Below are 23,184 nucleotides of genomic sequence, written 5' to 3'. Positions count from 1 at the left end.
TCACCATTTATTAAATAAATTATAATGTGCAGATACACACATTAGAACATTAAAAATATCGCTACATCATTCTGTAATCCTTTGGAACAACTATAATGCGAGTAAAATCATAAAATAAGATTTTTAAAAATGTATTATGTCCCTAAAAAAATATACATATATATATATACATATATATATATATATATTAATAATAAATATTAATAATTATACGTGTATCATTCGCAAATTAATTAAATTAGGACGCATACTTTTTTCAAATAAAATTATTAAAAATGTTCTTTCTTTAAAAATACAGCTCTAAATTATTATATAAACTATACAATTTGTTCTGAGAACAACAATAGATCCATTATTTATTAACTTATTTCGTATAATTATTATGTTATATAATTTTAATATTACGTAATTTTGAAATTTAATTCTACTTCTTTATAATAATACGCTTTGTAATAAAAATCTAGGTCAATTCAGATCTTCAATACAGATCTAATGAGTTTAGTCACAATATTAGCTAAATTATAACGAAAATGTTTTATATTAATTTATTGTTATTTGATTACAGTCTGTTTTTTTTATAATAAATACCTATGGCCATATAATTTTTATATGTATTTGGTCTAAAAAACAAAATATGCATATGAACAAGATTGCATTAAGATAAACATTGACTAGCATACCACGTGGTATTCAACTTTCAGATTGAAAGCAACGGTTATCGTTAAGAGTTTAATTCAAGAGTTTCCAGAATTGATTGACATAAACTTCGTAAATTCGGTTGTGTTGTATACTCTGTATGCGTTTTCTCTACTTGTCTTAACGTTTCTGCTCCCCCTTCTCTGATCAACATTACGCAATAACGTTTCGCTGAAAATAAGCATACGATTATTATGACATACAACTTACACGTAATTGATTTTCTTTTGAAATCTTTATGAATAAATTATACTAGTATTAGCATACACCATGACACTTTGTTACAATTAATGCATAAATATTATTCTTCCGAAACTTACGGTTCTTTGTGCACACGTGATGAATAGCCCACACGGCCCAGAGTTGAACAGGATACGCGTCCGTGCAACGTAATAGTGGGAAAAATGGTTGAAAGCTACGATAGGCAACCATCTCCCCTTGAGGTGTTTGCCAATGAGTTACGGCATTAACAAGTTGATCCAGTAACTGCTCTCTAGTCGGTTGTGACGGCATACTATGCCATGATCTGGGACCATCACTGAGTAAATGTGCAGCGATACCGGCTGCGAAATAAGATACATCAATGTGCTCGGAATCCAGCAGCATTGAAAGCATTTTTATAAATCGTGGTTGCATAAGCCGTGGTCGCAAATGATCGACCTGAAATTTCGTACGGGAGTAAGCGACAATTTTATCCTGATATAATATAACGCCACTAAGTATGTGCTAGGTAGTCATTAATTGCGAGGTGATCCTTTAATTCAACAAGATTCTAAGTTATACAAGTTATTTAAAGTTGAAGACCTTGGTACGAACCTCTGCGATATTATTTAGCAGACCAAGAACCTTAGTTTCTACGCTGAATTCACCTTGGAAGCAATCTAATACTTCGAGAAATAATTCCATTCCACCTTCGTCAAGAAACACTTTGCACGTAATAGCACTTTCATCCGTCAAGTTCCACAAAGCACTTAATGTAAATTTCATCGTAATATCTACTAATTTGGACTCGACCTTAGATCTAACCATCGCAAGCAATTTCAACATGTACTGCGGTTGTGCGCCAAGCATTGATGTTTCCACGGTCGATATCTTTGCTGCTAATATTGAGCAAATAGCCACAGACATACGATTCATGGACGCATCATCGAAAGTTGACAAGCAATTCATAACTAATCTTGCACATCTGTTAAATTGAAAATGTTTCTTTTAGATTCACTTGTATAGCATAAGTATTCATTGAGCTTTTGCATACTGAAATTTCAATATCTATTCACAGATAACGGACGTCATTAATTACATTTGTCTCTCTTTATACGTAAATCTATGTAAAAATATATATAAATATATATTATCCGTTCAGTATAATAGAAAAGATATCTTGTGATTTAATAAAATACAAGTATTTAATTTCGATTGTTATGCAACGTAAGGATGAATATAGATGGAAAAGGATATGCAAAATGTCGATAAATAAACAATTTACGATCAAAGACATTGAAATCTCAGCAGATTATTTTACATCTATAAATGATAAATTTCTGAATTCATAGCTACCTATATTTGTCAAATGCAACATCCTGCAGAATTCTATCGCTACATAGAGTCAATAACGTGTTCTTTTGAAGTTGATGATTAGTTGGATATGATTCCATTGCTAATAATGTTAATTCGACTATTTGTTTAAGTATTGATGGATGAATCATAAGGGCCAATTCACCCTTGGTGAGATTATAGATACATGCAGTGGCTGCCATTTGTACACGAAACTCCTGCGGGTGCTCTCTCATTCCAGGTAACACTAATTTTATCACATCGACTCGTGGCTCGAGAAAGTTTGGTGTCAAACGAAATAAGTTAAACAGACACTTTTGAAGATATATTGGTCTGTACGTATACCTTCTAAGGGCTTCCAAAATTTGAGATTCTGTAGCTGTGCCACTGATCTGAAGCAAAAGACAGACATGTAACGTATATTGCCTTACATTAACGTAGCATTAATATCAAAAGTAATTTATTTCTTTTAATTTACATATTACTACCCAAAAATTGGTAATTTCTAATTTGGCTGTTAATAATTCTCCTATTGCAAATGGAAATTGATTATCCATAAAACACATTCGATAGGACAAACGTATAGCTAATAACAAATACTGAAATCTTTAAATGTAGAAAATACGATGCAAGATATGTATGTAACAATAGAATAACGATATTATTATGAAAATAAAAGAATATAAAAGAAATCACGAGACACGCGAATGTAAGAAATATCAAGTATTGCATAAATAACAGTGATAATGATAATTAGGACTATCACTATGTGTACACGCACGAGATATAACACGACGACGATAACACGAGTACAATGTAACAAAATAGATTCCAATCTTTTTATGCACTAGAGGCAGTACAAGGACATAGTAGACACAACGTATACAGCGTTAATATTAATTTTCTGTTACGTCAACTTACAACAAGTTGAGGTTTATAATCTTCGTGCGTCGTATCTATGAAACTGTCGTCGTAACAAGCGTAGGAGTGAACCAGCCCCAGGAACCTCAAATGTACATGTGACGCGATAAATTTTTTTAAATCCTTTGGATTTATGTCATCCTTACCTACACGAGCCAAAATTGCATTTAACAAACAATTTATCATTAGCTAAGCAATAATTTTATGAATTACATAAAAATATATGAATTGCGCATTGTATATCATGTATCAAGTATCATATTACTCACCCGATAGATCTAGAATTGTCAAATGAGGCATACAATTCGAAGCCGTTAGAAAATCTGTTATTTTTGGTTTAGCAGACGCGAACACCTCAAAACCGTGCGGATCTTTCTCATCGGAAATATCTAAGTGTCTTAGCTCATTCAACTCCAGTAATACTGGTATTAGATTCCCACACGCGCTTATCTTTAAATTGTACATATTTAATGTTTTTAATCGATCTTTACACTTCATTAACGGCGTTATATCATCAACTCTTGTACAAGATATATCTAAGCTCTCTAAAAGGGGAAGATCTTCGACTACTATGTCCAAGCCATGTTTATTAAATTCTGTTCCTGAGACATTCAAGGTATGAAGCGCCTTTAATCTGTTTAACGTTGCAATGTCTACCATGCGCTGTCTACAACAGAGAACAACATGTAATCAGATATCAAAATCCGGCATAATTTAATTTAAACAAGAAAATTGGCGATTTTGACGAAAGGGAGTGATAATGACCTTGAAAAATCCATGAAACTTCCTTTAGCTACACTTAACGATCTAAGATTTTGTATACTCCAATCGCCTAAACAATTAATTAAATCATTAACAGTGATTTTAAGTCCATTTACTATTAAATCTACAACTTTGTGCTGCTTAAGAACACTTAAGCCCTTAGCTGATAACGTCGACGCGTCTTTCAACCGTACATGCCTGAAAGAAAATTAGCCGTTATGCATCCGTCTTAATTCCTCCACTTCTGTCAAGTGAACTCAAGTTGCGTCACCTTAATCTGGTGCTCTTCGAATCAAAAAGTGTAATCGTTAAGTCGGATAATGTTTTCTTCTCACATAGGTTGGATAATAACTGTTCCGATACCTCGGCTGGCAAGAAGGCATCCGGATGCCTGAAGGTAAGCCGAGTTGCGGAGCTGGAGGGAGCATCGTTAGACGATGTCCTACCTGTTGTAGTATCGATAGCAATTTCTGTGCTATTATATACGTTCACTATACAGGTATCTTGATCTAAAACTTGTACTGCTTTAATTCTGCCCAGTTATTGCGCATAAATATCGGTCTTACGTGATACTTACCTGAAACGCTGTCACTACTGGGAGAAGGCGCATTCGTATCGCCGAGGTGAACCTCGCACAAGCCTAGGACGTTACCGCAAATAAAGTCAATGCAGACCTCTTGAAGACTTCTTGGAGACTCGAACATCTTATATCTCTGTCATTCGTGCAGACGATTTCCGGCTGTTCTTGCTCCAGTGGTTTTTTCACAGAGCGTTAGCCTTCCGCATAGTCACAGTTCCATACCTTAAAAGTAGAAAATATTGAAGAGAATCCGTGAGCATTTTGACCTCACTTGAATCTTTCGACGCCTCGAGTGGGTTATACCCGCGCGATGAAATTTCATATGGCGGGGCGACACGTGCACACGTCGTGCGGAACGGGAAAATGCCTCTTCCGTAGAATACGGAACACGTCAAAATAACGTCATGCGAGTTACGCGAGCTAACTGTACAAGTCATGAAGGAGCGTACACATTTTCTCGCACCTCGGTCGGGCGCCTTCTTCGGGAAACTCCGTCAGCGAACGAGAGCTCGCATAATCGGGACCTGCACTCGCTCGGCTGTCAGGATTTTAAATAATGTGATTACGTAATGATAATTCCGCGTACGCAACAAATATAAATACTCGTGCTAAACACTGTCTGTCGCGGGGATCGCGCACTAGAATCGGGGTTAACCGCGGGATCGCGAGTCCGAGGTCACGTCAACCGCCGACTGGACGCGTGGGGAAAACTCGAGCGCGAATCCGAGCACTTTGTGCTGCGGCGAGTGGCGACTCGCTAAAATAACCACGAAAAACTGTGGACTCTCATCTGTGACAGAGACGCCATATTGACTCGCCAAATGTCAAAACAGACCAAAAAAAGAGCGCAGTCGTGTCGTCGCATCGTCATCGTCGGTGCGGCGCGGTGCGACCGCACACATTATTGTTGCGGTGCGGACAGACGCGCACGCAACGACGATAACGCGCCGATAAAGCGAGTCGTCGCGGCTTGGCAGCCGCCAATCGCCAGCTGATCTCGGCAGCCACGCGATAATCGGAGCGACGTCAGTCGCGCACGACAATTTCTCGATCCCGTTACGCACGACGCAACCCGCGTGCCCGCGTATATGTACCTCAATGAGGATATTATCAAACGCGACATCCGCTGACGGCGCTTTATTGCCCATATTAATCGTGGCGGCGCGAACGACGTTCTGATTTCCATGTATGCACAAGCGGGAGACGGGCCGCGATCACTTGCTACGGCGACTGCGGCAGCGTGGGAGGTCTGTTTGGTCTGCCGCTCGCGCAAGTAGTCAGTTGGTTATTGACACATTGCCAATATGGCGGTAAAGTAGAAAACGATGGGCCTGCTTAGCGTGCACCGTGATCTCATTCCCGTGCAGTGAGAATTTTCCCAGGTAACTGCTTCGCTGCTCGGCGTGCCACGCAGTTGGCAGGAGTCACTACGTACAGTGATGATTTCATGTATCTCGTCAATATCTGTAGTGATTGGCCTGTAACGTAGGGAGTCAGTGTCTTGATAAGTCAAATTGTCAATGAAATAATTGTAAAATTACGAATTTCTGTACAAAGTCTAGTGCAAAAGGGTATTTTACTGCTTCATTGAGCTTCTGTAACTTGTCCTCTAAAGAACATCTATCTACCTGTGCAAACTTTTGCTGATATGAATTGGAGCAAGTGTAAAACTGGAAATTTCTGTCCGACTCTTATGTGTATCACAAATTCGCTAGCATTTTTAACATAAATTTAATAAACTTTCTCAATTTTTAGTTTTGAAACTCAGATTTGTCGGATATTCATTATAAATCCTTTTAGTATTTAATTCAATATTCAAATTATATTAAAAAATTCAAATTATGTTTAATGACATGATTTTTAATGAGATTTTAGAGCAAGTCTGTTGGATTTTTTAAGGGTTAAACTGAGGCCTATTACCAGCGGCTATAATCATGGTATGAGCCTTTCATCAGATGAAGTAATGTTAGACAATAATTAACATTCACAATCCTCGCTGTACCTTTCTTTGGACTTCTTTGAAAGATGCCAAGTTTACGGAAGAAAGTTGCCGGTTTTATGCGCCAATTATCTATTAGCAACTTGGCTAGCGCCGTGGAGAGCATAACTTTTGGGGAACAACCACTTCAAAGCTCACGATCAATGGCTCAGGATTTTGGTGGCTGCTTCATCACGCGCTATCTAAATGGGTACAAAACCTTAAAGATATAATTGACTGACTACAAGTACATATTTATTGGAATCAATTTGTAACGTGTCGCGTAAAGATGGAATATGATTGATAACTGATGAATCCTCGTTATATCATGGTCTGCAAAATATATATCATTTTTAGACTAGAAACAAAGCAAGAAGGACCACCTATTTTACACGGCCGAAATCCAGAGGAATTACCGAGTAGACAGCTCGACAGCTTTCACGAAAATGAAGAAATTTTCGCAGCCTATACTGGCCCTGATAGTGGTCTTACAGCAGTCAATCTTCAACAGAAACATTTGAGTATTAGCGATACTGATATTGATTACATAGACATGCTAGATCAAAATGAGCAATATAGAAGTGGTGAGTTTGGAAGAATGACGTTAATGAAACGTTTGTATATTATAAAGCAAAAACGTGAAACTTTTTAGGATCAGCGACATCAAACGTTACTGTTGCTGGAGTTACTGATTGGTTTAATCCTCATGAAAATGCGTACGGAATTGCAACTACGCTGTATGAGAAAAATCCTACAAATAATACTAATAATGGAGAACCGATAGCCGATTGCTTTGGCATTGTAGCAAGGCCAAATTCTGCTATATTGGCTCTCGCAGATGGTGTCAATTGGGGTAAAAGTTATTTAAAATAAATTGGTGCATGATCTCTAAAGCCAGCTTGTTGTGTCCAATTTATTATAACTTAACGTTGCAAGAAGAATACTTGTGAATTGAAAATTTTTAGGTACAAAAGCGAGTATAGCAGCTAGGTCGGCAGTTCATGGAAGTATAGAGTATTTGAATCGAGCCCTATTTTGTCCGTCTATGAACAGTGAAATGACAACGACGAGAGATGTATTTATAGCGTTACTTCGGTCATTCCATGCAGCGCATTCGTTGATCCTTCAGGAACAGGGAATGCTCACTACCTTAACAGTATGCACAATCCTTCCACTGCCAAGTTCAAGTACTGACACAAATGTATGTCAGAAAAAGTATATTGCTTGTACCTGCAATGTTGGTGATAGTTTGGCCTACGTATATTCGAGGTATGTATTGTCGTTGAACGTAGACTACAATTGAGTGAGTTGGATCTGTTTGGTAATCATGTCTCGTGTGAAAACACGGAAACAGGAAAACTGGGGTGAGAGAGATAACACGAGGATCCCACGATATTCATTGCATGCGTGACATGCGAGATGCCTTAGGAGCTCTAGGTCCGGTAGACGGCTCTAATCCTGAATTGAATAATTTAACACTGGCTATAACGGAAGTCGAGACAGGCGACATAGTGTTCCTGACGAGTGACGGAATTTCGGACAATTTTGATCCTGTGGTGGGAAAGTTTGCGGTTTTGCCCAATTACAGTAGCGGCGCCGATGCGACGCTGAAGAGTCACGACGCGAGATCGAAAACGCGTCGCAAATCCGTGGAAAATCTGCGGCAGACAGAGTCGAGCAACAGTAACGGAAATAGCAACAATCTGCCAGTAGTCGAAGCTTATCAAAGACACGAGCTCACGCTGCTCAGAATGGAAGACTTGCTGAGACGTGGAGTTTCTGGAGAGGGGCCACCGTGCAATAGTGCCAAACACCTGTGCGAACTCCTTCTGGATTTTGCGGTAAATATGATACACGAAATGTATTTCGCGATATAGTCAAATAACATTTTTGTCGCTACGATAATCTTTCGGTTTTGATCGTAGGTTCGCATAACTGCCGCAAAGAGACGGATCCTGGAAGATACGGAATTGTATTATGCGGAGCATAAAGATGGTCAATTGATACAACTCTCGAAGCAAGAGCAAAGGTCTCGTAGGAAAAAGACATTGGAGAAAATATCTATGATTCCTGGCAAGCTAGACCATGCAACGGTTGTAGCGTATGTAGTCGGATCCTAAATTCGTTCAAAAATGTAATTTACAATTACTCACGATGATAAATATAGTTTTTATTTGTATAAAAACAAAAAAGAGAAAAGAAATTAATAAATCGAACTTTCTATATTATAATATTCGTACTTAGGAGTAAACAAAAAGAAAATAAATATATCTTTTGCAATCCAATATCGAGCTATTTTTATCTTCGCAAATAATTATAATTTTTTAAATCTACACTACATTAATACTCAATAAAGAAAAGTCACAAGAGTACTTGTTTGTTTACAAAAATTGTATCCTAGGATAGTTTTAACTAGGAAATAATTAAATAAACGTATACAAAGCATACATACGAGAAATTGAAAAAAACCGCACTTTCCTTCGACAAATTGTCAATTTTTCAACCCTTCCCACTCGGGCTACAGGACGGAAACCTATTCACACAATACCCCGTTGAAACTTCAATGAAGCATGTAAAATGCGCGGTTATCCGAACAGCTTTCTCATTGGATTTGATTGGATTCTACTGTAAATTCAATTCGCTGATTGGTTACGCGCTAACTGGTAACCAATCAACGCGGGTAGTTGGCGCGAGTACATGTTGCAAAAAGTTACAGCGTTTTAACCCGAGGTGTCGCCAATGGTGATTGTAGCGGCTGGGATTTTACAGACCTATACTAATGGCAGCCTTGACAAATACATGATGGCCGTTGCCACCGAATAGTGTAACGCGTACATGGAACGGTCGTGTAACTGAAAAGTTTATTATTTTCGGTGGAGTATCGCCGTCGCGTGTGCTCGGTGTGCGTTGTTTTCATTCGGCGAAGTGCGACAGGCCGCGCCGGGACGCGGGGTCTTGTAGAGAGAAGTTGCGCGAGACCGCGAAAATTCCCAGGAGAAAAACACGGGGTGGCAAAACCGCGTTCGCAGAGGTAATATTGACAATTTTTCGTCGCGACGCTACGCGCATTTTTGCGCGTCAGTCATGAAACACGCGCGTTGCAACGTCATTCGTCGACTTTCCTGACTGTCCGGAGCGCGAAATTTTCGCCAGATCCTCGCGTTTTCTTTTGTTTACGCCTTGTCAGTCGGGCTTTTGTTGTGTGCAACCGCGCGCCGCTGCCACTCGTAAGTGAGAGTGAGGTGTATGTGATTCTCTCGGATGCTTGTGTTGGTGGCTTGTGTGGCACGTATGCTTGCACACAGGCGGGCCAGTTATAACCTCAAAGTATGTTTCCAGCTGTCGAAATCTCACTCAAACCCCTGATCATTTTGTTAAAATCACCCAGTTTCGTCAAATTATCGTACGAACTCGAGATTTTCATAACTCCAGAATACAGCAGCACCCGATTATTTATAACGGGTCGTGTCGTTCTCTCGTTGTCGCGCTCATCTACCTTCTCCACAGAAAACACTTTTGCAATTTAAACGAATATTAATTTGCGGGAAAGCGTAGACGCATTCAAATTCACAGTCAATTTTTATACGCCAACTTTTCATTTATAACTGTTGAATCAGTTTTTACTTTCTTTTTGCAGGGTGAAAATTAGGGAGAGAATCTCTGCCTATATGTAAAACGTACAGTTTGTGTGGCAGTGATAGAAAGACTTATTAAAGAGAAATTCCTTTGATAAACATCACACATGAATAAAGGTGTAATGTTTTAACATTACGCTTGAGACATTTGACAAAATATTCAAGAATGTTTGCAAGTTATTTCCTGGACTTGGGATAACATGTAATATGAACAAGACGTAATTTATAAGATAACTTTTGATGCTCTTCTCTGCATGTGTCTCTGTGCATATCTGGCATACATGTATCTTAAATTGTCATGGACAAAAATAACATTGCTACGTTTATAAATGGATAGAATTTTGCGACAAATGTACTTTAAATATAAATCAGGATATGTTCACAATGAGATTGAGCAGTTATTCTTTAATGGATAAAGTAGTTCAAGAAAGAACTACTTTTAATAAACAACAAAACGATGGCCAAGAAATAATGACCAAGGATAGTTAGTAATAAAGCAAAAACCCTTTAGAGACGATATTAACGATATACGTGAATATAAGCACTTTTGAAGAATTAATACAGTGCTGTCCCTGAGCTGCGGAAGAAATACGAAATTACATGCATGACAGGAACAGGAGATATAGGTCGTAGACGCGTTGAGTGGCGCCGAAGCGCAAATGTCACTTGCTGCTGCTATTAAACAATTTTGGTAAATATGATTTCTTTATGATAATAATGCCTATCATGTAGCTTATTTTTTTGTAAATTTCTGTAAGCTTGTATAAACAAAAGAAAACATTCAAATTAATAGGAAAGTTTAGTGAAAAAGAGCAAAATAAGCTGGAAAGGTGGCTAGAAGCTGCCCATAGTAAAGAGGGGCTGCGTGGGCATGCAGCAGCCTCAGTCACGCCCTCTTCTTGGGGACTCATCCTCTACAACTTCCCCGAATGCACGTCGTAGTAATCCAGTTGCCGTTTTGACCCCACAACAAGTAAGATTCTGTGTAAAAATATGCAGAGTTGTTCCTACGTATGCTTTCTCTAAATGCTTCTTTTAAGGAGCTATTCTCCATGTTTCATATTTAAATACAAATTGTTCTGTAATATTTAAGTTGCATAACGAGCAACAAAATTTATTTGAGAGAAAGAAATGTTATATAAATTTCTTAAATAATCAGTTGCAGCAGCTACAACAACTACAAGCCCAAAATACTAGCGGTCAGTCACTAACTTTTGCTTTACAACAGACGTCAAGTAACGTAAGTTGTTTTTTTATTGACGATTAAAGAATAGATCTTTTTTTTCCCACGAAGGATGTTTGAATGTAAATTATTTTTGTAGCCACAGGAGCAAGGGAATGGATCCGCAACTGGAAATCACATAGTCTACCTAAACCAGTTGAATCAATTGAATCAGAGTACCATAAATCCCTCAGGGACTGGTATGGGCCTGCCCCCGGCCACCCCCACTTTTGGGGTGGGCCTTAATATGGGATTGCCACTGTCACTTATCAATACCAGTCTCACATCTCTCACGTCCAATGTTATCACCACATCAAATCCTTTGCTCAATTTGGGCTTGTCAAGTATGAATACAGGGCTAGCCGCGATAAATCCTAGCCTGAATCACTTAAATGCTATTAATTCCAATCTGACGCCCAACATTGGTACAAACAGTATTAATAACGGTTTATCCAACTTGGGACAAGATTTGAATAGCATAAATACGGGAGTAAATACTGGAATAAACAGGCTGAACACGATCAATTCTACGAACATTAGTTCTAGAATATCTGGAGTGAACGCCGGACTGGCCGGCGTAAATCCAAATTTGACAAGTCTAAACTCGTCGAGCGTGAATCAGAATCTAACTACGTTGAATACCAACTTGACCGCGAGTTCTGCTGTATCTGGTTTACCCGCTATTAATCCGAATGCGAATTTGGCTGCTACCAGTATAAACTCTGGCATAAATCAAGGCCTCAATCGGCCGGCGAATGCCCTGGCTACTGGTCTAACGCCGACCAGCTTGAATTCTAGTAGCGCACAGTTTCCATTCCAAACGATACAGAGCATTCAGAGTATTGCACCACACATTGTAGGATCGTCAAATATAGCACATGTACCGAACTCTGCTATATCGCAACATCCCAACTCAAACGTGTCAACAATCTCACAAATCTCGAATACTGGAAGTCTAACAAGTTCTAGTATATTCACGAGCACTCCCAGCGAATCGATTCATGCAACCACTGCAAATGTGAATCACGCTTCGAACGTGAATCTCACTACGAACATACCGCACCTTGGTACAATGCACTCTAGTTTGTCCAACATATCGACATCGAATGTGCAACATATACCCGCATCCAATGAACCGACTATGTCATTGAGTCATGTTTCTTCTTTAAGTTCCTCACAGTCGACTGGATTTCAACCGCAGCGACAGTATTCGCAGGGGATAAACCCTGGCTTGAATACGTCGGTAACACTAACGGGCACGACACAGCCGTCGAATGTGGTCAGTACTATGAATACTGTTAAATCTATGCAAACTATTCAGGGGCAAAACATTAGTTCACCCGGTAGCCCGTTTTCGATACCACTGAAAAGCCCGGCGTCAAATATAGCGCCTCCAACGCCGAGTCCTAGCCCTAATCGACTTTTACTTAGAAGCCCGGCTTCAAACTCGATACAGTCCAGTCGGAACAGTCCGAGTCCCGTCGCTACGTCAACCTCGAATAATAATTTTAACATACAGATGCAAAGCCCCATGCAAAGCCCTATGAGTGTTAGCCAAATACAAAGTCCTGTACTTAGCCCGTATCCCCCTGCAAAAAGTCCTCATCTATTAAGCGGGAATAACTCTCTCAACAATAGAAGCCCGGCACCTGGAGGCAGTCCTGGTCCACCTGTGGTAAGGGTCCTTTCCTATTACTTTTTTTAATCCCTTGCTGTATAATGACGAGTCTGACTCGTAAGGAATCCGTACGTTATTCGTACAGCAAGGAGTTGATATAAAACTGCAGTACAGTAAATTATCATTCCATTTATTAATATAACATTTATTTTTCACGTTCCAGGTTAGGCCTAATACACCCATATTACAACAAGGCATGCAGGTCTTGCAAATAATTCATGGTACACCACAGGGTTATCAGTCCACCCCAACCCAACTGGTAGCAACTAGGACTCACCTATTTGGAAATCAACAAATTCAGATAGCGGCGACTAAACCTGCTAAGCAACCGCCGCAAATACTGCCAAAACCACCAAACCAACAGGTCACTACTTCACAGCAAAAACCACAACGTGCTACTACCACGATTACAAATCAGGTATGAGTTTTCTCATATTTAGCTTATTTATTATTATTACATAATTGTTTATACAATTATTCATACATACTTCTCCTTTAACAATGTAATGAGATTTGTTTAACATTAAAATATTTTTTTGTTTAAGGTAACGCAACAGACTCAGCCACAACTAGTTCTTGCCGGGCCACAACCGAGTCCTACTACGGCTACAATGATACCAACGGCGCAAGGTTTACTACTGAATCAGGTTATTATTATATCAACACGTATATTATGTATTTTACGTTTGTCATCTGCATGCTCATTATATTCGTGAAGTGTACATCATGCTATATTGTATCAAGTACTTTGATATGCTTTATTACAACTGCTTATCCGCATTACTATTATCAAAGAAAATTTTGCTTTATGCTTCATATATTTGTCACGTTTGGTACATATATACAGGTGTTGCCGTCAACTGGACCTGTCATTGTACAGCAGCAGCCAGGAGGCGTTCAACTAATACTAAGGACGCCAGCAAGCGCACAACAACAAACGCACACTGCCCAGGTGATGGTCTCATTCATTCATCATGCATCTCCATAATCATCGCTTACTAAATTTCCCCAAAATGTCAAGACAATCATGCATTTTTTATTAAACAGAGGGTCCTCCAATATTTTTAGTGCATTTTAGTACAATGACAAAGTGATAATCTTATATATATAGTAAAATACATATAATACACCTGAAAATTGGAAAACAATTTCTTAGATCGTGGTGATGTTGCTTTATTCGACGAGGTTGCAGTATTCAATAAAGTGAAAAATTAATGAAACGTTTAATTTCTGATTATAGTTAACGCAACAACAATTAGTAAGAGTCGTCACAGCACAAGGTATGCAACTGCAAGGAATTGCACCAACATTTTTCGCTGTACCTAATGGGTTTCCTCCAACTGCTTCTCCAGTGATAAGACATACTCCGTCTAGTCCAGCACCATGTGAGTTTATACAAGGATACTACAATAAAATAATTATAATTTTACAGAATCGTATATTAAAATATTAATACACGTTTAAAATAAAGCAAAATATTTTCCTTGTAAAAATAATCTTGTCAAAAATAAGAAATTTGTAGAATACACACATACACAATTTAAATAATGCTTAAGAAATTCTGATTTTAAATTAAATGAAATTTAAATTAAATGTTAAAATGTGCAAAGCTATTTTTCACAGAATTATTTAAATTAAAAATTTTAATTTTTAATTATTTTAATTATTTTAATTAAAATGCATTTTGTACATATTCTCATATCTTCATATCACGAGAAACACGTAAATGTTCTTTGATGCTTGTATTATCAAAAGCTGGAGATACTAACTCTGTAACATTTTGATTCTGCAGCTAATTCAGGAACTGGCAATTCTATCGTAATTCAAAATGCTATGGTACAAAGTTCGCAACCGCAAATCACACAAGTTACAACTGGCAATACCAGTGGCAACACATCGTGTACTCAAACTGTCTCGGAGCAGAATTTGTTGCCGCCTCCTAAAAAGAAGGCGAAAAAGAAGAAAAAGGCTAAACGGAAAGATGACGAACCACCGAAGCTAGATCTTGCCAGTATTATGAAGATATCCGGTATCGGGGATGACGATGATATTTTCGATACCGAGCTGACAACCGAAACCGAGGTGCAAACGCAACAAAGCGAAACTAATGCTGGGCAATCTTTGGGACAACTTTCATCGCAAGGAACTGTTCCTGTTAGCTCTGCTCAGAGCCTAACTCAAGTACCTGTAGCAAATACAACGAACACGCAAGCTACTGTGTCGCCAACATTTAACAGTCAGCTTGTTGCCCAGCTCCAGATGCCTGTACAGAATCCGATATCAGGACAATTACGATTAGCGGTTGGAGAGGACGGTAGAGTCGTTTTACATCACACGCCGGAGCCAAATCAGCCCGAGATAGATCCAGCGACCGCGCAAGCTCTGATACGGTCCCTGACACAAGGTGGCGGGCAAAATTCGCAGATTATCTCGCAACTGTTCAGTCAGGCGCAAAACACGTCGCAGTCTATTCAAAACACGGCTCAGCAGAGACCGAAATACGTGAAATCACCTTTACCGAGTGGTAATCAGGTCTCCACCAGTACCGTGACTTCTACGTGCTCGCAGAACGTTATTTGCACCACTAGTCCGCATCATGGCCAGATATCTTCGAAGCCAATTAGCCAACAAAAAAATACGAACATCGTTTCCCAAGAGACTAATTCACTACCGATCTACGTTCAAAACAGCCTTGGCTCCTTGCAGTCATTGGAGATTGGACAGCCATCAAAGAACGTCAATGTACAGAATGTGATGCAAGCTAAAACTATCCAGTCCTCAAATTCTACATTATCGCAGACTGGCAATGCTCCCCTAAACACTTCAGATGTCCTATCTGCGAAACCTTCGCCCGCTACGTTTGGCATTCAGGGTCCCCGAATGTCTAACGCGAGTCAAACGAATTCCAATCAACAGACTCCGAACATTTCTCTGCAAAAATCTAGTCAGGTGCGACTCGCGAATGCTGCTTGTATTACTACGAATGTACGGCAGAACGTGGGGAAGCAGCAGCAGCAGCAACAACAACATGGCACTCATGTTCAGAAATCATTACCCAGTAATTCAACAGTACAAACCGATCCTGTATCTAAGAACAACCAGAATCTTCAGCAAGCAAATCAACAAGAGACTTTAGCACTGCAACAAGAGTCACCGTTGTTTCAGCATAATCAGCAGATTACCGCGCAAACTGTGCAAACTCAAAACGTGCAGCAAATCTTTGAACAAAACCTGCAGAGCTCTGGATCAAACATTCATCATAATTCCATGAACATATTACAGCAACAAAGTTCCTGCAACACCGTGCAACAGCACGATACCATGAATGTCCTGCAACATTCCAGTATTCAGCAAAATACGATTAACGTGTTGCAGCAGAATACAGCCGCCAACGTGCAAAATATCGAACAAAATCTACAATCGGGTATCAACGATATGTCCCATGCGCAGCAGAATGTCATGACTAGTTTGCAGCAACAAAATACGTCCGCTGTCTTGCACAACACCAGCGTCCAGCAGAACGTGAACGTTCAGCAACAGAAAGTGGTAACGGCAAATACCTTTTCTTCCGTTAACGCGCATCACTTTGAATCTCAGAATTCAGCTAATGTTGCGCAAGGGATCAACGCGCAGCAGACTAATCAAAATCAGAATATACTGATTACAACCGCCGCTACGTCTAACGCTACGCAGCAAAGTGAATCTCAAAAAGTGGAATCGCAGGGTGCAAATATATTGAACTCGGCAGCGAACAACATATTAAATAACGCGCCCAAGATTACGCCTGAAATTTTAAACGCGTTGAGTAATTTGAATCCCAACGATCAGCTGTTGATAGCGAACGCAAATGGCCAGATGCAGGTGATTAGTCAGCAGCTTTTGCAGCAATTTTTGGCTGGGCAATTAAATGCGACAAACCAGACGCAGAATCAAAACCAAACGCAGAAGATAGTGATCGGCGAGCCGGATGCGAATAGTCAGAACTTGCAAGGTGTACAGATTAATACTCCAACGAGCCAAATAATCGTGAATAGTTCTGGTGGGGCTCCGACGATCCAAAATAATATTCAAAATATTGTGGTACAAGCTGCGCCGTCTCAGATGCCACAACACATACAAATCCAAAATTCTGGCTTTCCTAGTCAATTTATTGACAACCTAAATCAACAACAAATTAGGAATTTAGGTAGTAATCAACCAAAGAAAGCGAAAATTGTGAAAAGGCAGAAAGTTGCTGTCACCGCTCAAAGCATTGTAAACTCACAGGTATGTATATATAACTATAAATTATTTCTATAATGTACATATATTTGAATTTATTTTATCTTCTCTTGTTGTTTCGATATTAGTGTTAATTATTATCAATATTGTTCTTAATCTTTATTTAAATTTAAATTCAGTTCAATTTTTTTTAATTCAAAGAGTATTAAAATTGTAAAATGTTCATAGTAGAAGGATAGGAAAAGTATTGATGTAAACGTTTATTGACCTATATATTTTCCAAGTCTTGTGAACTCTTCTATTATCAAATTCCAGATTTTATTGAATCTTTTTTTTTTAATCTATTATAAAAGTATTTTATGATTACGAAATTTCTTATAAATTAATTTCTATTTTTTAGGCGCCCAAATCAGTAACCGTTACTCGACCAACAATGGTCACGGCAAACACGTCTAATCTACAAAAAGTTGACAATTCTACTAAAACGAGCACGACGGTATCTCAGAGTACAAATCCTACAAAGAGTGAATCAACTCAAGTCATTGCCAATGGTCCTTTGATTTCATCTTCTGCTGGAAGTAATGCATCAGTTCCTTCAAACGGTCAAATGGTACAAAGAATACAAACTATTCAACTTCCTGCGCAAAAACAGCAACAGCTGAGACACATTCAGTCACAAATCCAGACCATTGCGTTTCGAAAGTCTGGCACTCAATCCGATCAGGCAATGCTATCAAAATTGTACCAAGAGCAAGCCAAGATAATAGCCAGTGGGAAAGTCGTTAGCACTACTACACATTCTGTCAATAGTGTAAGTGTGTTATCTATTTCCTTTAATTTGGATGTAACAGCTAACTGCAAGATTGTGAAGACATATTTGTTCCTTAATTTAAGTACATATCTATAACTGTGAAAAAAAAAACAAGAACTAGACTGCAATCTTGCTTCAGTTTTCCTTGTTTAATCATAGTTTGTCAGAACATGTAACGATGTCGTAATTTGATCACTATATATACATAAAACTTTGGTCGCACAATAAGAATATTGATATCCTGGAAACCATTTTTTTTGGTCATACAGGCTGCTGAAACGACATTCAGCGTAAACGTGATATCAACAATTCCACCAAACATACACCCACAAAATTCCTTTAAGAGCCAAACATCGGCAGCACAAACCCAGACCCAGACTTCAACTGCTGCTATGCCAGTGACATCTCAAACCCTAAATCCAACTACATCCATAACAGTGCCGAGTAATTCGAATAATAACTACATTAATAATATCACGGTAAGCAGAGTACTATTGTCAGTACTTGTATGTATACATTTTTAAATAATACTAAAATATTGAAATATTGTACCGTCATATCTTATAATCGTCATTACAGGTGCCACAAAGTGTGCAGGGACAGCAAACAACAAATACTGCGACACAGAACGTGCACCAGACGCACACCAAACAGCACAAGTTCAATCAGACTCACGGGAATCAAATACTGAATCCGTCCTCTGCCAATATACAAATCTTCTCACCGCCAATTTCCTCCGCAGCAGTAACGCAATTGCAGAGCAGTACGCAGCAATTGACTCAGGTTCAAGCACAGCAACAGACGAGCATGCAACAGTCCACTCAATGCCAAACAGATCCGTTAGACATCAAATCGACCATACAAACGCCGAGTCCCGTGAAACAAGAACTCTCTTCTCCTATTCAAGTTCAAGTTCAGGGTGGTTCGCCGGCAGGTCAAGTGACCTCGCCTAGAATGATTAGCAAGGGAACGCAGAGGATTCAGAGTCCTGTAAATACTAACGGAAATACGACGAAACAGCTCGTCAGTCCCAGCAGCAACTCTAGTCCTTTAATCAGCCCAAGGCAAAGCGTAAAGAGACGCGCGACTAGTCCAATTTGCAGGCAAATAAATCGCAGTGATTTGTACGTATATTTAAGCTGTTGGCACATTTAATATTATTTATCGTTATTATTATTATTTCTGAAGATATTTAACTGTATCTTTATTTGCAGAATGGAGCAACAGCTAAAAATCGATCAAAATGGTGCAACCAATCCAGACATGAATACACCATTTTTAAGCAAACGTGATGCTTGCAAACGTTTGGTGAGGTATCATTGCTTGAACGAGCAGGTACTTAGTCCCAAGGATTTGGCAAAGGCGGATGAAATATTTGAAGAAACGTCGAAACATCTGTTGAGCAAATTCAGTGCTATGATGAACAAGTACACGTACCTCCTTTTAATGGAAAGCATGGTACGAGTAATAATACATAATTTACTTACAATCATACATGTACAGTGTTATTATCTATCAATCAATATTGCAATTTTTCCTTATTTATCAATTATCAATTTCGTGATTAATAACATTATTGTACTAATACATCTTTAAAACGCAAATTACAGCGAGAAGTAAGAACGTCGGAACTGATGATGATCGATAGGACCTTCGTGGCTGAAGAACAAAATATCCTCACCAGGTTACGGGAACAAGAGGCGAAAGTTAACGGTAATTGCGCATATTTGTATTTATTAAAAATTAATGCAATTACGAAAGCAGATATATTTATAAAAGAGTTTGTCTTTTCGCTGTCTTACGCATGTAAAAATTGTAATTGCAGAGGAACTTAAGAAGGAAGAGAAACCGTTGGTGCCAAAAGTTGAGCCTGGCCTTATGGAGGAGGACAAATCAACGTTAACGACACCGCCAGCTTTGGTGAACGTGTCCGTGAAACGCGAACTGGAGGATGACTTCCCAAGTGACGAAATGGAGTGTAAACCAGTGATTAAGACGACAAACAGCTCCAGTGGCGACTACGACGAGTGGTTGGAGATCCAGAAAGAACTCGGCGTGTACCCATCCACTACGGACACTCTAAAGTGTAAAAACGGTAATAATAATGGTGGTGGTGGTAGTGGTGGTGGTAGCAGTAGTAGCGGTGGTAGTGTGTGCGCCGTTACCGCTGTTACGAGGTCGTCGAAAATGGAAAGAACACGAGCGAATGGCGAGTGTCTTCGTGCAAACGTCGCAAATGCGAGCATACCCGGTGTCTCGAGCACGATGATGAAGGACAATTGCGAACAGGACACCGCCCCGCCTTTCGACAGACGTTGGAGCAGCGCTACCGATCTCGAGCGAGATTTACTGGAGGATACGGACAGCTTGGATGGATTAGCTCTGCACTCGCAGACACAGTGTCCGAGCAGCAGTGTTCACGTAACGAGTAGCGAAAGCGGGAATGCCGGTAACGAACACGACGAGATCACCGCACAGGTTCAGTCCGCTATCGACAGCATTCTTAATCTGAAAAAACGTCCTACGAACACATTGTCCGGCAGTAGTAGCGGCAGTGCGTCATCGCAGCCTAGCGATGCAAAGGACACTGCGCTGGACCAAGCAGTCCGCAGCATTTTAGGCTCGTGACCCTCCTTTAGTAAAGTATGTTAAGAAGTGAAAGTTGATAGTGAATATCAAGATAATTAAACATCTTACAGATTTTAGAGGGACGATAAGTCGATTTTTCATGTATCTTTTTTTTCTTGTGAATATTGCAAATTAGCTTATCGTGAGAATTTTTAGCATCGACATCGCGACAAACGAGGTATCTCGAAGTACACAAATGGTCACTAAATTATTTATGTAAATGACTACATTATGGTATGACTATATTATTTTATTTATACGAATTATTCACACAACAGATATAATGCATACATGATTATGCATACGTGGTATGTGGTACATATATTATATCGTACATTTTAAGTTGTCAAAGATTCAGTTTTATAATGGCAATAATTATGCGTAATATAAAACAGACATGTATACTTTCCAGTAGTCTAGCTGTAATAAAGCCACCGCGTAAATCTAATTCTAGCTGCTGTACATGTGGATAGGTTAGATAGATAACTCGCTCAGATTTTTCAATACTTTGTAATGTAATTTTGTAAAAAGTAATTATTTAAAGCAATTTATTCCACTTTGTCTGTAGTACTCGTAGAAACATCTTATGGATACTTAAACAAATGGGTGGGTAAAGATTGTACATACGTTTTTAAGGTATATTATTAATATTATTATATGATTATTATTTGTATTATTGTTATTGAGATTTATTCTCAGAATTATTATTCTTACTACTGCTGTATGATTAACAACACACCATCATTGGAATCGACGACGAAAATGTACGGAAAAAGCAAAGAGAAAGTAGTAGCATAAGAGACTGATAGGTAAAATCATGGAAATGCGAAATGAATATTAAATGATTAATGATATGCAAGATAGTCCATTATAGATGACACAATCGCAACAATAATCATTTTACGCAGAGAAACCAGATGTGTGTAGAATGGAACTTTTTATGACGGTAACACTTGGTTTCCGTGATAATTGAATGATTTCGCAAAATTGATTTTTTTAACGTAAATTTCAATTCTCTGAACTTGATTGCGCCATCAATAATAGTCTATCTTGTATAGAAAGAAGAAAAAGAACCTGGAATGTTTTCCTAGGCATCATTTTGGATTAATTTCTACATTTATGATATATGCAGTCTCATTATTAAGATGCAAAATCAAAGAGGCAAGCTCTAAATGAGCTATAGCGCTTTACAAAATTTGTTTGGTTTGGCATCACATACAAACTCGCAATAGGCATATGATTAATTGATGAGTGCGTGGAGAGTGAGGAATGCGTGTGTGGAAAAAGGATAATTAAATAATAATGTTTTAGAATCTTCGATAATCCTCGTGATTATCGAATTTATTGACAATTACATTCCCATACCAAAATGTATGGTTTTACTCTTTGACTTTATCGAAACGTGTGGATATCATTTCCACATAAGTCCTGACTAAAATGAAGAAGAAAACGATTCTGAGAGATTGTTTTCGTTTTAATGATAGTTTTATGAAATGAAGAAATACAGTTAATCGTAGCTAACATTTTATTATGTGAAAAAAAATCAATATGTATATATAATATATTCTTTTTCTACATATACCTAGAAGGACTCTCTATACACTGTGCAAGTGAAGCGTTTTTCTGGCAAAAAGCAATCCAAGACTGAGGTATATACAGAGAAAAACAAGCAAAACTATGTAATGTATTACAGTAAGGAATAATAATCGTTTGTACATAATATTCAATTACACTCTCGACGGCAATCGTGACTTAATTACTTCTTCACAGATTTAAAAGTTTAAATATGCTAAAGTTCTTTTAATCCTAATAAATTGCCGATATTTCACGAGTATGTATGTGGATCATCCTATATCCCTGTCTACTGCGTTTAAATCATGTATTTCACGATGTATTTTGCAATTATTACACATTAATAACATGTTACATTGTAATGATACAATCGCTGACGAGAGTGGAGACAAATGATACAGTGATAATATATATAAATATAATTTAAAACATATTTTTTATTTTAGTTGTTATCAGCATACCCAAAAAGTATCATTATTCTCGTAACATAATACTATATATGTTGTAGAATTATACATCACACAGTACGCATACAACAAAACGCGCACAATATCGGACTTAATTTGTTGTAATATTGTTTCTCATCAATATTTTCACATGATAAACAAGAGCAATAAAATTAAATAAATAACGAAATTTAATATGTACATATATATAATACGTAAAAATGAATAAGAGAAAAGAACGATATTGTATATTTTTAAAGGTACATGTTTTTTTAAAGCCGGCAGTATCACGTACGTCATATATATCTATATGTATCTATTTTATAATTTCATTTTATGTTACAATTTTACTCTTTTACAAACTTGTCTTTCTTTCTTTTTTGAATGAGAAGACTGCAAATGAAAGAATATGTTCTTGATTTGCGTATAAAAAATTATATATATAATATATATATATATATATATATATGTATGTATATA

The 23,184-nt window shown here is 38.2% G+C and overlaps 3 protein-coding genes across 9 annotated transcripts; 2 read left to right on the top strand and 1 right to left on the bottom strand.

The window, feature by feature from the left end:
• Positions 1-329: 329 nt before the first annotated feature.
• Positions 330-5,742, bottom strand: LOC105282327 (protein zyg-11 homolog B). 3 transcript variants are annotated; one of them, XM_011344225.2, is made up of 10 exons: positions 5,608-5,742; positions 4,511-4,735; positions 4,205-4,442; positions 3,937-4,131; positions 3,441-3,838; positions 3,172-3,317; positions 2,254-2,642; positions 1,513-1,882; positions 1,017-1,356; positions 330-867 (listed from the first exon to the last, which is right to left on the bottom strand). In XM_011344225.2, exons 2-10 carry the CDS (start codon positions 4,635-4,637, stop codon positions 722-724), a joined length of 2,349 nt encoding a protein of 782 aa, XP_011342527.1. In that variant the 5' UTR covers positions 4,638-4,735; positions 5,608-5,742; the 3' UTR covers positions 330-721. The 3 variants fall into 3 exon arrangements, with proteins under 3 accessions (XP_011342527.1, XP_011342525.1, XP_011342526.1); XM_011344223.3 differs by lacking the exon at positions 5,608-5,742 and adding an exon at positions 4,963-5,244; XM_011344224.3 differs by lacking the exon at positions 5,608-5,742 and adding an exon at positions 4,977-5,244.
• Positions 5,743-5,758: 16 nt separating this feature from the next.
• On the top strand, positions 5,759-8,938 carry LOC105282328 (PP2C-like domain-containing protein CG9801). Of its 2 annotated transcripts, none has more exons than XM_011344226.3 (8): positions 5,759-5,895; positions 6,413-6,450; positions 6,539-6,702; positions 6,849-7,075; positions 7,144-7,344; positions 7,457-7,760; positions 7,846-8,332; positions 8,417-8,938. In XM_011344226.3, the coding sequence occupies exons 2-8, from the start codon at positions 6,448-6,450 to the stop codon at positions 8,609-8,611; spliced, it is 1,581 nt and encodes a 526-aa protein (XP_011342528.1). In that variant the 5' UTR covers positions 5,759-5,895; positions 6,413-6,447; the 3' UTR covers positions 8,612-8,938. The 2 variants fall into 2 exon arrangements, with proteins under 2 accessions (XP_011342528.1, XP_011342530.1); XM_011344228.2 differs by having other exon boundaries at positions 5,765-5,895; positions 6,389-6,450; positions 8,417-8,611.
• A 333-nt stretch (positions 8,939-9,271) lies between these two features.
• LOC105282326 (mucin-17) lies at positions 9,272-22,690 on the top strand. Of its 4 annotated transcripts, none has more exons than XM_011344219.3 (16): positions 9,272-9,522; positions 10,129-10,817; positions 10,920-11,099; positions 11,286-11,366; positions 11,449-13,023; positions 13,190-13,444; positions 13,572-13,673; positions 13,874-13,978; positions 14,267-14,411; positions 14,819-17,292; positions 17,648-18,058; positions 18,328-18,537; positions 18,638-19,182; positions 19,273-19,516; positions 19,669-19,771; positions 19,884-22,690. In XM_011344219.3, exons 3-16 carry the CDS (start codon positions 10,998-11,000, stop codon positions 20,684-20,686), a joined length of 7,155 nt encoding a protein of 2,384 aa, XP_011342521.1. In that variant the 5' UTR covers positions 9,272-9,522; positions 10,129-10,817; positions 10,920-10,997; the 3' UTR covers positions 20,687-22,690. The 4 variants fall into 4 exon arrangements, with proteins under 4 accessions (XP_011342521.1, XP_011342524.1, XP_011342523.1 ...); XM_011344222.3 differs by having other exon boundaries at positions 11,449-12,627; positions 13,259-13,444; positions 19,884-20,686; XM_011344220.2 differs by lacking the exon at positions 9,272-9,522 and adding an exon at positions 9,529-9,818 and having other exon boundaries at positions 19,884-20,686.
• The last annotated feature ends 494 nt before the right edge of the window (positions 22,691-23,184 follow it).

Source organism: Ooceraea biroi, chromosome 5 (assembly GCF_003672135.1).
Source record: "Ooceraea biroi isolate clonal line C1 chromosome 5, Obir_v5.4, whole genome shotgun sequence".
Classification (NCBI taxonomy): domain Eukaryota; kingdom Metazoa; phylum Arthropoda; class Insecta; order Hymenoptera; family Formicidae; genus Ooceraea; species Ooceraea biroi.
The sequence above is the reverse complement of the archived record's forward strand: the minus strand, read 5'-3'. Positions and strand labels throughout refer to the sequence as shown.

Coding starts and splice junctions, on each gene's coding strand:
- LOC105282328 (XM_011344226.3), top strand. Junction 6,703..6,848: donor ATCACGCGCTATCTAAATGG/GTACAAAACCTT, acceptor TATCATTTTTAG/ACTAGAAACAAAGCAAGAAG. Junction 7,345..7,456: donor CGCAGATGGTGTCAATTGGG/GTAAAAGTTATT, acceptor GAAAATTTTTAG/GTACAAAAGCGAGTATAGCA.
- LOC105282327 (XM_011344225.2), bottom strand. CDS start 4,637: ATGTTCGAGTCTCCAAGAAGTCTTCAAGAGGTCTGCATTGACTTTATT. Junction 3,839..3,936: donor AGTTTCATGGATTTTTCAAG/GTCATTATCACT, acceptor TCTCTGTTGTAG/ACAGCGCATGGTAGACATTG. Junction 3,318..3,440: donor GACAATTCTAGATCTATCGG/GTGAGTAATATG, acceptor TGGCTCGTGTAG/GTAAGGATGACATAAATCCA.
- LOC105282326 (XM_011344219.3), top strand. CDS start 10,998: ATGCAGCAGCCTCAGTCACGCCCTCTTCTTGGGGACTCATCCTCTACA. Junction 13,979..14,266: donor AACAAACGCACACTGCCCAG/GTGATGGTCTCA, acceptor TTCTGATTATAG/TTAACGCAACAACAATTAGT. Junction 17,293..17,647: donor AAAGCATTGTAAACTCACAG/GTATGTATATAT, acceptor TCTATTTTTTAG/GCGCCCAAATCAGTAACCGT.